The sequence below is a fragment of the Pan paniscus genome, chromosome 15, assembly GCF_029289425.2.
Source record: "Pan paniscus chromosome 15, NHGRI_mPanPan1-v2.0_pri, whole genome shotgun sequence".
In the NCBI taxonomy this organism is placed as follows: domain Eukaryota; kingdom Metazoa; phylum Chordata; class Mammalia; order Primates; family Hominidae; genus Pan; species Pan paniscus.
This window is the reverse complement of record NC_073264.2, coordinates 54,218,335-54,236,217: the sequence shown is the minus strand read 5'-3', so window position 1 is coordinate 54,236,217 and position 17,883 is coordinate 54,218,335. Positions and strand designations below refer to the sequence as shown.

Below are 17,883 nucleotides of genomic sequence, written 5' to 3'. Positions count from 1 at the left end.
AATCTTTATATTAGGAGTGTTCACTTATACTGGGTTTGTCTTCAGTTCTAGGCCTTTACTAGGACATTTTTACAAAGAGAAAATACATCACTAGTCCATACTGAAGTTTCTAATTAAAATTTATGATTACAAGCTTTTTTATTTATTTGATTTTTATATTTGTATCTCTTTTGTCTTATGCTTAAAATCTAGGTTCCTAATGATATTAATAAAATTAATACATTCATCTTAACCTACAGTTTCAAATTAGTAATACAAATAGTATTACTAACAATATGGTTATTGCAAAAGGTTTAAGATGTTTGCAGTTCTTTTTCTCCATATTTTATTTCCAAATATGTATGTACAAATGACGGAGTTTTAAATTCACTTGAAATAATTTCTCTTTATATGATTAAACCACCAGCATTCTACATAATTAGATCCATTTGTTTCATTTTGCTTTTTACTTTTAGGGTTTTGTTATTTTTATTTTATTTTTGCTTTATTAAAAAAAGTTTTAAAGAATTCAAGATAGTTTAGCTGACAGTTGTGGTTTATTTTAAATAACAACTAAAAGTCTTGGGTTTCTAGGAATAGTGTTTCATCAAAAGTTAGCCAAGAAAGTTTTTCTTGATTTTTTTCCCTAAAGTAGATGAAATATTTACTAATATAATAGTTTCATTTATCCTGTATATGTACTAGAAGCCTCTAGTCTCCAAGGCAGCTCTAAAAAGTGTCACACACTACTACCACACACACTATTTCTAAACACTAGTCTGGATTTTATATTAATATTTTCTAAGACATTGGAACTATCATCAGAGCCTTGCATGAAACTCGTTTTAACAAACCCTTAGCCTACTAATTTTGGTTATTCAGAGTCTCAATTATATACATAGCTGCTCATCTATCTTTCTAGTGCTAAAGTGATTTTTAGGCATAATAATTTAATATAAGTAAAAGTATATGCCATAGATTTTAAAATGTAAAATATGTAAAATCTGGATTTTACAACTTTAAATGGGCCAGGCGCAGCAGCTCATACCTGTAATCCTAGCACTTTGGGAGGCCAAGGTGGTCGCATCTCTTGAGCCCAGGAGTTTGAGACCAGTCTGGGCAACACGGCAAAACCACATCTCTACCAGAATAATATAAAAATTAGCCTGGAAGGTCAAGGCTGCAGTGAGCTGTGGTCACACCACTGCACTCTATCCTGGGCAACAGAGCAAGATAAATATCTCAAAATAAACACAAATAAAAGTTTAGATGATTGTATTGGGTCATGAAAACCTGTTTTTGTGACAGCAGTAGCAAAATATAAGATTGTAGATACTGTGTCTCTTTTGGGGAAGTTGAATCTTAAAATGTGTATAATTCTGTGATTTCTCTTTTTCAGAGGCTGATAAAATACCAGTAATGCGTGGACAGTGGTTTATTGACGGCACTTGGCAGCCTCTAGAAGAGGAAGAAAGTAATTTAATTGAGCAAGAACATCTCAATTGTTTTAGGGGCCAGCAGATGCAGGAAAATTTCGATATTGAAGTGTCAAAATCCATAGATGGAAAAGATGGTAAGATCAATTGATACGTTTAATATATTCTACAAACCAAGTAAGTTGTTGATAAAGTTTAGAGTGGTTTGTAAATTTGACATAATAATTCAGGAGGTTTAGAATTAGAAAATTTGATTTTTTTAAACATTTGATTATTCTAGAATTTAAAAATTAACTACTATAAATATCTGAACTATCTCAATTTTTATTTTAATATGTATGGTAAGTGTCATGATATTAACACAGTTTACTATAAATGTACAGATTGTTACAATGCACTCCCTATTTAATCTTTTTTAGTAATTTTTTAGTTATCAAAGGAAATTGAACTTAACCCAAAAATTCCTTGTCGTTATATCAAGACAAGTTTCATTAATATTTCAATGTTCTTTTCCTGAAGTTCAAAAAAAAAAATCTTTAATTATCTTTGTGTATCTCTTAGCTATCCCCTATTGAAAACCATATCAAGTTTTAATTTGAAACAATCTACTCATTACATTTCTTTATTCAGCACTTGCATATTTTTGTAACAGTTAAAAATACTGTATAGTAGCTAAGATTGCCACATTTTCATTGTGTGTCTAAATCTTGAGTAAACTTCAAAATATGTGGTAAAGTTAAAAATACTTCTATTGTTCCATTTACTGCAGGCAGTGGGATCAACTATTCTGGTGAGTATAACTGTACAGGTAGATTAGAATTTGTAGATTTGTCTGAAGTTTTTCTTCTAAAACCGTTTCTTCATCCATGCTAGCCTTTATTTGGGAGGTTTCTTGGCAAGCTCTACTGAATCTAGTGAATTAAAATATTAATTGATTTTTTCCCTTCCCCTCCTAAAACATCTCTAAAGCAGAAAAACTCAATATTGATCAGGTGATTTACAGAATGAAGCTTGAAAAAAACGAATTATGTGGTTGGAAGTAATTGTTTACATAACATAATTAATGTCAGCACTAAGCTTTAAGTTGGCAGGGGATTTTTTTCTTCTTCTTGTTAGTAACACTCCATATTTTTTCTCTCTTCCACTCTTTGCTCTCTCTTACCTCTCTGAACATATGTATACATTTGTCACAAGCAAGGAAACTGTGTAGTTTAGCTTATATCAAATTAAAATATCATTTGCATCTAGTTGATTAAAAGTCTATATAACTGAGGAAACTTGTGACTTCTGAATAAATTAGCAATTAAAGCTAACAAATTTATATAATAATAGTTGTCTTTTATGTGCCAGATACCATACTCTGGAAATTCTAAATATATTTTCCTAATTGGTAGAATCAAATATGTCCTTATTTCACTGTAAAATTTAAACTAAAGGTTCTTACATATCAATAAATAAGGAGCAGCCCAGTGTAAAAGCTCTAGGTATGTTTCTACAGATTGCCATATAATACTTTGTTCTCCTTATAGTAAAAATAGCAAGTTTTATATACCTGTGATCTTATGGTAGTGACTGAAATATTTCATAACTTCTCATCACTATTGGTCAGAATAATTTCAAAAGTCTACTTCATAGTATTTGAAGGATAGACCTTTTATCATAAAATAATCGTATTGCCATTGGAGAAGTCAGAGTTCCAGATTTTTTTTTCCTTCTGTTAATTCCCCTAAGTCTTCTGCCTCAAAAATGTCAGTTCACCATCACAAACCCAGTTTAGCCACCTGAATTTCTTATTATTAACACATGAAAAAAATCCAGGAGCTTGGAGGAGAAAGAGGATGAGTATGAAAAATACAAGTAGATGGTTCCCCTTTCTCATTCTATGTTCAGAACTTTTTTTTTTCCATTTGCTAAGTCATCCTGTGGAGATTAATAATCAGCTCTGTTTCTTCTCTAGATTCTGTCTGTTTCTAATCTTGTTTTTACTACAATAAAAATTAGAATTTAATATGTACTTTTTACTTCTGCTTCCTGCCTAAATGCTAAATGTAGCAAGATACCTCAGTTTTTCTCAAAGTGTTTGAATTTAAATAAGACTGATGTAAGAAGATGGTTTATTTGTCTGAGTACATTTTTTAGAATGTCTTTGCGTATGTGTATGTGTGAGTGTATATATCAGTTCTAGGGTAGCAATCTCTAGGATATTGTAATATTTTTTGTTATCTTTATGGATATACATGGAGTAGTAAAATTTTAATTAGTAATGGAAAATTATTAAATTATTAGAACACTTTTGCATTGTAATCTTTCAAAAATGTTGATTCTTTGAGGTTCATTAGAAGAAAATTTGTTTTTATAATGTACTGTGGCATATAAGATTCAGCATGTTCTGTTATTAGCAAAGATGTGTTCAACTGAACATATCTTTGTCATAATTTTTGGTCACTTTATTTTTATTCAATATTAAACATATATTTATATCTTGTTACATTTGGCTTTGAAAATTATGGGAAATTGTGTAGGACATTTGAAAATAATAACAAGTCCTAAGGAAAGAACATTTGCTATCCAAAAAGCTACCGTTGTTGGGAAAATCATTCAAATTTGTAACTACAAAGACTAAAAAATATTATAATCTTTTTAATTTACTGTTAGCTCTAAGCTTCTGAAATTTTATACTTCATTAGTTTGAGGGAGGAAAATACCCTTTCCACCTAGATTTTCTCATGTATAAAGCCTTGACTATTCATATTGTCAGATTTTGAATGATGCCATGTATAGTAATGTGGTAGGCACTTTTGTGAAAGAAATTGACAAGGTTTCTACCCTCAAGGAGTTTTAAGCCTGTTAGAGTAGACAAAGCCAACAGATGAAAACAGTTACAAAAGAGTAAGTACAAGAAGACATAGTAGTAGACAGTCAATATTACATATTCTGAAAAGATATTTGGAATAAAGTGAGTAGATAATCACAAGGCAGTGGAATTATTCACATAAGGCTTTCTGGAAAAACCTCATTTAATAATTTAAAACATTTTAAAATACTGTATTCAGGGATGTTTATTAAATGCTCTAGGGAATATCAAAGAAACTAATAGTTCTTGCCTTCAGGGACATTAAAATAAATAATAATTCCTTTTTCTTCTGACCTTGGCTGTTTGGTTAGGGTTGTTCTTGCCACAAACAGATTAGCTGTACAGTTGTCCCTTGGTATTTGTGGGGGATTGGTTTTAGGTACCCCCTACCACCACCAGATACCAAAATCTGAGGACATCCAAGTCCCTTTAATAAAATGGAGTGGTACTTGCATGTAACCTGTGAGCATCCTCTTATATATTTTATTTTACTTTTTGGAGACAGGGTCTTTCTCTGTCACCCAGGCTGCAGTGCAGTGGCATAATCACAGCTCACTGCAGCTTCTAACTCCCGGGCTCCCGGACCCTCCCACCTCAGCCTCCCAAGAAGGTGTATACTACCACACCAGGCTAATTTTTTTTTTTAATTTTTTGTAGAGACAGGGTCTCACTATGTTGCCCAGGCTGGTCTTGAACTCCTGGGCTCAAGTGTTCCTCCTGCTTCAGCCCCCACAAAGTGCCAGGATTACAGGTGTGAGTCACTGTGCCCAGCTCTGTCTTGTATATTTCAAATAATATCTAGATTATTTATGATACCTAATACTATGTGATGCCATGTAAATAGTTGTACACCGTGTTGGTTTTTGATTGATAATATTTTTTATTTTTATGTTTTATTGTTTTTTTCCCCACATATTTTTGGTCTGTGGTTGGTTGAATCTGCAGATCAGGAGTGCCAACTGTATTTAATCTTTTCCTCCTTATTAACTTTCCTTACTAATCTCAAAATGAGCATTGAATTAAAAAAAACATGAAAATTTGGTACAGTGTGTAACTCTTTGTAGCATACAAATAAAGATAACCCACAAAGAGATAATGACTTTGTGATTTAGATACTTTAATCTAAATTTAGTTCTCTGTGAGAGTTAAAATGAAAATTGATTTTCTTCTTACCCTACCTCCTGGGCTAGAAAATGTTTAGCAGTTTAACAAATGAAAGCCTACTGTTTCACTTGGGATGAAACATAAAAATAGAAATCAAGACGTCAACAAGTAATTTGGTAAACATTAATACTTAAATCTACTGCTGGATTAGCGTTTCACTCATTTTACATCTTATTTATCCAAACATGCATAGTAATCAGTAAAAAATAGGTTGAACTGAATGGGTAAGTGCAGCACATCACTCTGCCCAAAAAATGAGTAAAGTCAATGCAATCGTGAGAAAACTCGTACTGAGGGTGATTCTACAAAACAACTGACTGACCAGCAGTCTTCAAAAGTGTCAAGGTCATGAAAGACAAGTAAATATTGAGGAATTTGTCACAGAATAGACTAAGGAGACATGACAACAAAATGCAATGTGGTACCCTAGATTGGATCGTAGAACAGAAAAAGATACTAGTGGAAAAACTAGAGAAACCTGAATAAAGTCTGTATATTAGTTGATAGTATTGTACCACTGTTAATGTCATAGTTTTGATAATTATACTGTAGTTATGCAAGATGCTAACATTAGGAGAAGCTGGATGAAGGATATGTCATAGCTCCCTGTACTATTTTTGCTATTTTCTGTTAAGTCTAAAATTATTCCAAAATACAAAGTTTAAGTCTAGTAGAGGAATTAAAATGGAATACTAAAAAATATTCAATTAACCCAAAATAAACCAAGAAAAAGGAACAGAGATACAAAAAACAGATGGGACAAAGAGAAAAATAAATGGAAAAATGGCAGACCTATTCACCCATATCAATAACAACAAATATAAATATATTTGTATATATAAGATAATTAATACTCCAATTAAAAGGCAAAGTGACAGATTGTTTAAGAACGCAAGACCTGACTATAAAAATCACAGATAAATTGAAAGTAAAAGATTGGAATTCTTACTGTTCCAGGTAATTTCAGGTGCCATAGCAGCACAGGTGTTGGTGTCTCTGTAAAGATTTATGACATTTAACAAGTTGGTGGATGAAGTGTGTATTCCTATCACTGTAGCTGAATAAATATACCCCATACTGTGAACATAGCATTTCAAAGCTCGATTAAAAAGATGGAGGGGTGCTCACCTTCTAACTAGCTTTCCTTTTCTTCTCTCTTTGGTGACTAAGAGGATTCCCACCTTCTAGCTTTTAGTTATTATTTAATTTTTATAAATTTATCTAACTTTATTTCTCTGAGGTCCAAGAAAGATTGCCAGAAATTTTCTCATTATAGTTGGCAGGTTAGAGATGTGTAAGACTGCTTCCCTGGGGTTGGAATTTTTCAGGTTGCCAGCTTTTCTAAAGGGAAAAGTTAGTTTTTCTGTTGTAGGAATTAGTATGTCATCAGCAGCAGTAACCCTCTTTCGTGATACTCTTGTGCTTTCAGAATTATATAATGCAGAAAGTTTCTTTAAGATATAGTAAGGAAATTTATTGGAAATATTTTTAGTGTTTTAAACCTTTTTCATTGCTATGTAAGACTTTAACATATTAATTTTTATTAAATGTTAGCACTAATAAATTAGCATTTGCAGTTGTGTTTTGAGGTTATGCATCTTTTGCTAATACTATGTAAGAATTTCTAATTAAAACTGTATTTTAAAAAAAGAAAATTAAATAGTGCTTTCTGGCACTTGAATTTTCTTTAACAGTGATCTTTGTTTGGATTGATAGTAAACTCTTTTTTTCCTCTACTGTACTTATCATAGTACCCCTAATTCTGTGCTTTGGGTTGAAAAAGTTAAGCTCTGTATGCTACAGGATGTGTAATAAATAAAGCAAATGACTTTCAAGTGAAAATAAGAATTACATTTGAAAAGAAAGAACCATGTCTGTTTAATTTTGTGAAAATGTTTTAAATATGTTTCTCTGGAGGATGAAAAAAATTTTTTTCTTTGTTTCTCTGTGTATAGGGGTGTTTGTCTTTTTATTAATCCTTAAATTATACTATTCTTTTAGAAAAGAAAGCCTTCATTTGTGTATCTTGGCTAGCTTTCCGAAAGCGTTTACATAATTTTAAAACATGGTCAAGTGGTCCATACATTTCCCATTTCGTTCTCTTTTAATATTTAATAATATGGAATTGGTTCACGTTAGTTTTACTACCAGATCTACAAAATCTAGTTTTTGTTTCAAGCAGTAAAGTCTCAAGTTTGTGTCAGTTTGATTTACTTTGATATATTAGCATCTTTTTCCTAATGAATTTTTTGTTTAAAACTGTTTCCTGGTCTAAGTGGTACATCTGCTCCTCAGTAACTGACCAGAAGGCACATGAAAGAAGAAACATTTTCAGTGAAGAAAATTGCATCAGTTGTCATTTTCTACCTCTCTGTGACAAGGAAATGTTTTTATAATCCTGACGTAGCACAGCTTTTAGTTCCAGTTTATAGTTTTTGTAGCCATCTAATTACATATAGATATAGTTATTGTGTCTTGTAAGCATTTCTCAATTACTTTTATTACACAAATCTTTGCATATACTACATCTGCATATTCAACAGATTTGTTACATTTCTAGTATTATAAAACAGGAATTAAATATTTTTGTATTTGAGCAGTATTTAACCTTTGAATGTCACATTAATATAGAAGGGAGTGAGGATGAAAATCAAATGTATTTGAACATGAATTTGAGCTAATCATAAAGATCCTGTAATTTATTAACTGGTGAGAAACTAATTTGTAAGGTTCAAGTTCAAGTGAACTTTTAAATAATTGCTTACTTAAAATATAAAGAAATTTATATAACTACCAAAATTTGACAGGGAAAATGTTGACTTTAAGGTTATCTACTGATTTGCCAAATATCAAGTCTGTGCCTAGCTTTACTCTATGTTGTCTGTTTAGTGCTTACAAGCTGTCACAGCATACATTTTTACTAATGACTTTTTTCATTATTTTATTACAGTCTTTTCAAAAGCAAAGTTAAAAGCAGAGCTTCCAGTTTGATTTTTGTTTTTTAGTAAAAGTTTTGTTTTTTAAAGTCTTTTAAGAACTTGAATGGAGTTGAGAAAAGAATTTTTTTTTTTCCCTAAGGGAAGGTTCCCTTATACTTCAGCAGTGGAAAGCATCTAGTAGAATGTATGCTGTGGTATCTTCTCAGGAAGGTTGCATTAGATATGTAAAATGTTATTTATTGCATTTTCAATTTGTACATCAGCTGTTGGCTGTGTCAGTCACAAATTTGGTGAGAGTAAATAACCTTAGTGTTGTAAAGATGGAGTTTATAAATCTCTTGGCATTTGAAAATGTTATGTTCTTTTTTAAAAATTCTTTCTATGCAAAGACATTAAACATGATAATCACAGTTGTTTTTAATAAATTTAGATATTATTTGCCTTTTTTCTTTCAGTAACAGCAGCTATTTGATAAACATTATACTAATGTTTTGCTTTACTGATTCTTAGAAATCATATAAATGAAGCATTTAGAATAATGTTTTTCAAATACAACTCATTTTTTAAAGTTAATACTAGAACAAAAAGGCAAAATGGCAAATCTCATTTAAAATTTACTTTGAAGCTCAGTGTTTTTGCTTTCTTAGTTGTCTACCACCTCCCTCCCTTCTCCCTCCCTTCTCTGTTCAAATGGAGAAGATATAAGGAGAGTACAGATGCGACAGGTCTTAAACGAAAGCATTCCCAAGGTACAGTAATTGTAGTTTTATTTCTCCATGTAGTTATATTCCTGGCTTATGGTATTCAGTTGCATTTAAAGCATAGAAATTATTAGTTTTTTAAAAATGTGTCCATTGTATTAGTTTGTTTACTGCTACTTTATTATGTGTATAAATATTGGTAAACAGTGTGTATAGTCCAGTAACAGGATATTCAGATGTTCCCCAACATTAAAATGGTTTAAGATGGTATATGGATGATTTAAAGAGGAAAATAATTTTTCTCGCTTAACACTCATCTCTAAATATCTTGATCTCATAGTTTAACGTTTTAAGCATCTGTTGCTCACAACTATTTTAACAAAAATGTGGTTTAGAAACATATAAGAGCTTGAAATAGTGGCGTGGATCAGATATGTAATTAGAAAAGTGATTGTTAAACCCTTGCAAAAGATTTTTTTTAGTTTATGAAAAGCTCTTTTATTTAAAAAGCTGACCTTATACATTATTTTCTTTGGAACCGAAGATATAATTTATGTTTATTATGTTAATTGAATCTTGATCTGGTGTACAGTGTTAGTAATGTGCCGTGGCAGGTAAGTAAAATATAAATTGGTTTTTCATAAACTTCTGAAGTTGCATATTTAATATAACTAAGAAGTACAATTCCTCATAATGTACTTGTATCCTAGTAGGGAATAGGTTTTCATAAAAATGTCTTATGATCATACATCTTGACCAGAGCTATATCTTTTTATATTTAGCTTGAGGTTATTTTCAGCCCATCTTTAAATCAGTAGAGTTAGACTCTGCCAGTAGCTAACTCTGTGGCAGGTCAGTTTGTCTCTTTGTACCTCTGTATTTTTGTAAGTAAAATGGGAGATAATATTTTGCCTTGAAAGAATTTTAAGAAAATAAATCAAGCATAGTGATTTGAAGGTACTTAGCTTTCTGAAGATGGGTATGTTAATTTTTCCTACCTATATACCAGAGCTATAAAGGAAAAGCTTAAGGCCCTCAAAACATAAGAATTATCAAATTATGAATTGATGGATATGTTATCACTACTTCCACAAACATTGCTGTATTTGTGGTATGTGCCAGACACTGTGATAGGACATTCTGTTTGGTGCTAGGGATATATAAGAAATGGTCAAGACACATTCCCTGGCTCCTGGGGCTTACAAATTCCTAAAGAAAATAGGTTTGGAATTTTTTTAAGGCCTCATTTTCGCCAAGCATATCCCCAGTTACAGAAATGCAGCAACCATACTGATTTTTTTTTTTTTTTTTGAGACAGGATCTCTCTGTGTTGCCCAGGCTAGAGTGCAGTGGCATGATCATAGCTCATTGCAGGCTTGACCTCCTGGGCTTAAGCGATCCTCCTGCCTCAGCCTCCCAAGTAGCTGGAACCACAGGCACATATCACCATGCCCAGCTAATTTTTTAGTTTTCTTTTTAAGAGACGGGGTCTCATTATTGTTGCCCAGGCTGCTATCAAACTCCTGGGCTCCAGTGATCCTCCTGCCTAAGCCTCCCAGAGTGCTGGATTACAGGCGTGACTGACTGCACCCAGCCAACCATACTGATTTGAACATCATGGCAGAAAAACATTTCCTTAATTTTGTATTACTAAAATATCTTTCAATTTTGGATTTCTGCTATGATGAGCAATATCCAGTAATTATTGGCTTTACTATCCATTCCAAAAATACCTCATTTTCTAATAGATTTTTTTTTCCCCAGTTTAAAGGTAAATTTTTTTCCCCTCTGAGTCTTATTTTGTCTAGCACTTAGTGAAATTTTTTTCTTTTTTTTTTTTAGACGGAGTCTTGCTCTGTAGCCCAGGCGGGAGTGCAGTGGCGCGATCTCAGCTCACTGCAAGCTCCGCCTCCCAGGTTCACGCCATTCTCCTGCCTCAGCCTCCTGAGTAGCTGGGACTACAGGCGCCCGCCACCACGCCCGGCTAATTTTTTTTTGTATTTTTGTAGAGACGAGGTTTCACCGTGTTAGCCAGGATGGTCTCGATCTCCTGACCTCGTGATCCGCCTGCCTCGGCCTCCCAAAGTGCTGGGATTACAGGTGTGAGCCACTGCACCTGGCCACTTAGTGAAATTTTTACAAATCCTTTGATATTTTTAGTAAAATCAGTAGAAGAAACTGAAGTTAAGTTGCTCTGTCAAAGCTATTGAGGGCTTCAGGTATATATGCCTTAGACCCAATGAAGAGTCAGCCACATCACCCAGGAAAGCAGTTAATTATCAAAACACATAGAAGCTGTATATTAGAGGTTAAAATTATGATAGTTAAGTCACTCAATGGTTTGAAAAGTTGCCATTCCCTGTAGCAGGATTAATCATTTATAAAATAAAGTCCCTATCCATTACTTGCTTCACATAACTTTTTTTATGTGAAATAGTGTTTTACTGAATTAAGTTCCATATCTGAGTTTTTTAGATAACATATTGATTTTAAAATCTAAGTGTTATAATTCTTCAAACAAATAAAGTTTGTCTTGGAGACCTTCAAATTAGCTTTTCCTTTTTGCAATAGCTGTTCATAGTTTCAAGTTGAGTCGAAACCATGTGGACTGGCACAGTGTGGATGAAGTATATCTTTATAGTGATGCAACAACATCTAAAATTGCAAGAACAGTTACCCAAAAACTGGGATTTTCTAAAGGTAATTGTTAAATATTACTAGAGCTTATCAAAATTTTGGGAATCTGACTTTCTCTCATATTCAAAATAGACAATTCATATTCTGTTTTTAGTATGTTTTGAGTATATTAAATTTAGTGACAGATTCCTTTTTAAATGAAACTTTTACTAAGTTGATTGAGTTGACATGTGTTCATCAAGGAATAATTATATATTTAGAATGATTTGACAAAATTAATAAATATCTTTTATACTTCTAAAAGCACAAAAGCTGTTAAACCTAAAATGTGGCAGTTGAAATATAGTGTCAAGGAAGTTGAGGACTGAAAGTTTTCCATTGTATTTAGTGACCTGGAGGTCACTGGTGACTTAGATGGATTGATGGGGCAGAAACCAGATCAGCATGGGTTGAAGCGTAAGTAGAAGGTGAAGCAATGGAAGCAATGAGAATAGACAACTCCTTTTTTTTTTCTTCTTTTATTTTTAAGATGGGGTCTCACTCTGTCTCCCAGGCTGGAGTACAGTGGTGTGATCATAGCACATCATAACCTGGAACTAATTCCTGGGCTCAAGCAATCCTCCAAACTCAGCCTCCTCAGTAACTAGGATTACAGGGATGCATCACTATGCCCAGCTAATTTTTTTAATTTTTTTGTAGAAACGGAGTCTCCTTGTGTTGTCCAGGCTGGTCTCAAATTTTTGGGCACAAGCCATCCTCTCGCCTTGGTCTCCCAAAGCTCTGGGGTTACAGGCTTGAAATACAGTGCCTGGCCTGACAACTGTTTAGAGAAGTTTGACTAAATGAAAGAAAAGAGAGAATGATACCTGGGAAAGATGTGAGAGCATTATCAAAAAATAAATGTAAAAAGAATTTTAAAGTTTGATAAAATTTTTATATCCTATTTTAAAATTTTAATTTCATCAATAAGTGTGCTTTGAATATCTTTTTGTTTATTAGTTATATTTATTTTGAATTACCTTCCATAACTTTAACTTATTTTGCTATTTGAATGGTTGTCTTTACTTTTTAATTAGTAAGCTCTCTCTGTATACTTAAGTAATTATGTGTTATATTTTGCATATTTTTTTCCAGTTTGCCATTTCTTTTTTCCTGATATTTTCTTATTATAATATAGAAGCTTTAAATTTTTATATATTCAGTTTGTCCTTCTTTCCTTCCATTTCTTTCTCTTTATAGTTTCTGGCTTTGGTGTTGTGTCCAGTTCACTTTATATCACAGCTGATCAATATATACCTTCTTACAGTTTTTATTTCCTCCCCCACAGCCAGTGAAATTTTTTCATAATATTCCTTTTACTTCTTTTTTTTCTTTTAACATATTGTGGAAATGCTATTTCTCAGATTAAATAGTAAACTTAGAATTATAATTTTTCTACAGCATCAAGTAGTGGTACCAGACTTCATAGAGGTTATGTAGAAGAAGCCACATTAGAAGACAAGCCATCACAGACTACCCATATTGTATTTGTTGTGCATGGCATTGGGCAGAAAATGGACCAAGGAAGAATTATCAAAAATACAGCTATGTAAGTTCTTTGATGAATGCATTCTATATCTAATCTAGAATCCAAACTTTGATCCAGGGTATAAGAGATATTAACAGTATACTAATTCCACTGCATGTTCCTCCAGTGCCAACTATTCTAATACCCCTTAAGTCATAGATCAAGTATCTGGACCAAATTTTGAGAGGGATTATGTCTACAGGATGATGACAATGTTTGATCTTTCTCCCCACAGTATGGAGAAGAGGGATAAGGAAGCCTTTTTAAATCTAATACATTAAGTTAATTTATAATCTAACATTGAAAGCAAGAAAAAGATCTAGTTTTAAGTTACATCTTACTCTCTGAACTTCAGAAACTAAGAATACTGCAAAGTTGCACAACCCTAAAAAGGCTAAGAATTAGCCAGTTAGCAGCTTAACCTATCCGATTAATTGCTACCCAAGGAAACTGAACTCTGAATTTTATGTGGAAAACAGTGGATTATTTACCAACACACCAGACAGGTTATTTACCTCATTAGTTTATTTATATTCAGCTTTATCCTGAAACTTTTTAAGATGTCTTAGGGGTATATGTGATATTTGCGTGTTTCAAAAACATTAACAACTTTGTTAAAAGGGCATGTTAGGGTTAAGGGTTCCACCACAAATTTGGCTCTGAGCTAGCAACCACTATAAAGAAAAATATAATCAGTTATAGATGATGCCAAGAGAACAAGTCTTTGTTGACAAGCCCAGTTTATTTGATTCTGAGGCTTATAAAGGCTTGAGTCCTTATAAAGCAAACTGTGTGATACTAGGAAGTATGTCCTCAGCAACACCTCTATAATAATAATGCAATGCTGAGTTTTATTTCACTTTTTATTGTAACATCTCTTAATGCCAGCTAACGGATTAAAGTTAAAATACAATTCAACTTTTTTTTTTTATTATACTTTAAGTTCTAGGGTACATGTGCACAACCTGCAGGATTGTTACATATGTATACATGTGCCATGTTGGTTTGCTGTACCCATTAACTCATCATTTACATTAGGTATTTCTCCTAATGCTATGCCTCCTCCATCCCCCCACCCCAGTGGGGCCCGGTGTGTGATGTTGCCTACCCTGTGTCCAAGTGTTCTCATTGTTCAGTTCCCACATATGAGTGAGAACATACGGTGTTTGGTTTTCTGTCCTTGCGATAGTTTGCTGAGAATGATGGTTTCCAGCTACATCCATGTCCATACAAAGTACATGAACTCATCCTTTTTTATGGCTGTGTCATATTCCATGGTGTATATGTGTCACATTTTCTTAATCCAGTCTATCATTGATGAACATTTGGGTTGGTTCCAAGTCTTTGCCATTGTGAATAGTGCCGCAATAAACATACGTGTGCATGTGTCTTCATAGTAGCATGATTTATAATCCTTTGGGTATATACCCAGTCATGGAATGGCTGGATCAAATGGTGTTTCCAGTTCTAGATCCCTGAGGAATCACCACACTGTCTTCCACAATGGTTGAACTAGTTTACAGTCCCACCAACAGTGTAAAAGTGTTCCTATTTCTCCACATCCTCTCCAGCACCTGTTGTTTCCTGACTTTTTAATGATTGCCATTCTAACTGGTGTGAGATGGTATCTCATTGCGGTTTTGATTTGCATTTCTCTGATGGCCAGTGATGATGAGCATTTTTTCATGTGTCTGTTGGCTGCATAAATGTCTTCTTTTGAGAAGTGTCTCTTCATATCCGTTGCCTACTTTTTGATGAGGTTCTTTGATTTTTTCTTGTCAATTTGTTTAAGTTCTTTGTAGATTCTGGATATTAGCCCTTGTTTAAATGGGTAGATAGCAAAAATTTTCTCCCATTCTGTAGGTTGCCTGTTCACTCTGATGGTAGTTTCTCATGCTGTGCAGAAGCTCTTTAGTTTAATTAGATCCCATTTGTCAATTTTGGCTTTTGTTGCCATTGCTTTTGGTGTTTTAGACATGAAGTCTTTGGTGTTTTATACATGAAGTCTTTGCCCATGCCTATGTCCTGAATGGTATTGCCTAGGTTTTCTTCTAGGGTTTTTATGGTTTTAGGTCTAACATTTAAGTCCTTAATCCATCTTGAATTAAATTTTGTATAAGGTGTAATTAATTTTGTGTAAGGAAGGGATCCAGTTTCAGCTTTCTACACATGGCTAGCCAGTTTCTACATATGGCTAGCCAGTTTTCCCAGCATCATTTATTAAATAGGGAATCCTTTCCCCATTTCTTGTTTTTGTCAGGTTTGTCAAAGATCAGATGGTTGTAGATGTGTGGTGTTATTTCTGAGGCCTCTGTTCTGTTCCATTGGTGTATATCTCTGTTTTGATACCAGTACCCTGCTGTTTTGGTTACTGTAGCCTTGTAGTATAGTTTGAAGTCAGTTAGCATGATGCCTCCAGCTTTGTTCTTTTTGCTTAGGATTGTCTTGGCTATGTGAGCTCTTTTTTGGTTCCATATGAACTTTAGAGTAGTTTTTTCCAATTCTGTGAAGAAAGTCATTGGTAGCTTGATGGGGATGGCATTGAATCTATAAATTACTTTTGGCATTATGACCATTTTCATGATATTGATTCTTCCTATTCATGAGCATGGAATGTTCTTCCATTTGTTTGTGTCCTCTTTTATTTCGTTGAGCAGGGTTTGTAGTTCTCCTTGAAGAGGTCCTTCACATCCCTTGTAAGTTGGATTCCTAGATATTTTATTCTCTTTGAAGCAGTTGTGAATGGGAGTTCACTCATGATTTGTCTCTGTCTGTTATTGGTTTATAAGAATGCTTGTGATTTTTGCACATCAATTTTGTATCCCGAGACTTTGCTGAAGTTGCTTATCAGCTTAAGGAGATTTTGGGCTGAGACAATGGGGTTTTCTAAATATACAATCATGTCATCTGCAAGTAGGGACGATTAGACTTCCTCTTTTCCTAATTGAATACCCTTTATTTCTTTCTCTTGCCTGATTGCCCTGGCCAGAACTTCCAACACTATGTAGAATAGGAGTGGTGAGAGAGGGCATCCCTGTGTTGTGCCAGTTGTCAAAGGGAATGCTTCCGGTGCTTGTCCATTCAGTATGATATTGGCTGTGGGTTTGTCATAAATAGCTCTTATTATTTTGAGATATGTTCCATCAATACCTAGTTTATTGAGAGTTTTTAGCATGAAGAGCTGTTGAATTTTGTCAAAGGCCTTTTCTACATCTATTGAGATAATTACATGGTTTTTGTCTTTGGTTCTGGTTATGTGATGGATTACGTTTATTGATTTGCGTATGTTGAACCAGACTTGCATCCCAGGGATGAAGCCAACTTGATCTTGGTGGATACGCTTTTTGATGTGCTGCTGGATTTGGTTTGCCAGTATTTTACTGAGGATTTTTGCATTCATGTTCATCAGGGATATTGGTCTGAAATTCTCTTTTTTTTGTTGTGTCTCTGCCAGGCCTTGGTATCAGGATGATGTTGGCCTCATAAAATGAGTTAGGGAGGATTCCCTCTTTTTCTATTGACTGCAGTGGTTTCAGAAGGAATGGTACCAGCTCCTCTTTGTACCTCTGGAAGAATTTGGCTGTGAATCTCTCTGGTCCTGGACTTTTTTTGGTTGGTAGGTTATTAATTATTGCCTTAATTTCAGAGCCTATTATTGGTCTATTCAGTGATTCAACTTCCTCCTGGTTTAGTCTTGGGGGAAGGTGTATGTGTCCAGGAATTTATCCATTTCTTCTAGATTTTCTAGTTTATTCGCATAGAGGTGTTTATAGTATTCTCTGATGGTAGTTTGTTGTATTTCTGTGGGATCAGTAGTGATAATCTTTTTATCATTTTTTATTGCATCTATTTGATTCTTCTCTTTTTTCTTCTTTGTTAGTCTTGCTAGCGGTCTATCAATTTTGTTGATCGTTTCAAAAAACCAGCTCCTGGATTCATTGATTTTTTTGAAGGGTTTTTTGTGTCGCTATTTCCTTCAGTTCTGCTCTGATCTTAGTTATTTCTTGCCTTCTGCTATATTTTGAATTTGTTTCCTCTTGCTTCTCTAGTTCTTTTAATTCTGATGTTGGGGTGTCAATGTTAGATCTTTCCTGCTTTCTCTTGTGGGCATTTAGTGCTATATATTTTCCTCTATACACTGCTTTAAATGTGTCCCAGAGATTCTGGTACATTGTGTCTTTGTTCTCATTGGTTTCAAAGAACATCTTTATTTCTGCCTTCATTTTGTTATGTACCCAGTAGTCATTCAGGAGCAGGTTGTTCAGTTTCCATGTATTTGTGCGGTTTTGAGTGAGTTTCTTAATCCTGAGTTCTAATTTGATTACACTGTGGTCTGAGACACAGTTTGTTGTCATTTGGGTTCTTTTACCTTTGCTGAGGAGTGCTTTACTTCCAACTGTGTGGTCAATTTTGGAATAAGTGTGATGTGGTGCTGAGAAGCATGTATATTCTATTGATTTGGGGTGGAGAGGTCTGTAGATGTCTATTAGGTCTGCTTGGTGCAGAGCTGAGTTCAAGTCCTGGATATCCTTGTTAACCTTCTATCTTGTTGATCCGTCTAATATTGACAGTGGGTTGTTAAAGTCTCCCATTATTATTCTATGGG

At 33.7% G+C, this 17,883-nt stretch overlaps 1 protein-coding gene across 6 annotated transcripts in view; it reads left to right on the top strand.

Annotated features, from left to right (window-relative positions):
- The window catches only part of DDHD1 (DDHD domain containing 1), a 114,627-nt gene that overhangs the window by 53,487 nt on the left and 43,257 nt on the right, over positions 1 to 17,883 (top strand). For 2 of the 6 annotated variants that reach the window (XM_008957059.4, XM_008957060.4), the window contains exons 2-6: positions 1,379 to 1,552; positions 2,185 to 2,205; positions 9,020 to 9,121; positions 11,645 to 11,773; positions 13,151 to 13,298. In XM_008957059.4, coding sequence (XP_008955307.2) covers positions 1,379 to 1,552; positions 2,185 to 2,205; positions 9,020 to 9,121; positions 11,645 to 11,773; positions 13,151 to 13,298 — 574 coding nt within the window. The remainder of the gene's footprint in view (positions 1 to 1,378; positions 1,553 to 2,184; positions 2,206 to 9,019; positions 9,122 to 11,644; positions 11,774 to 13,150; positions 13,299 to 17,883) is intronic. The other 4 variants (XM_008957061.4, XM_003831703.5, XM_003831704.5 and 1 more) reach the window with 2 other exon arrangements.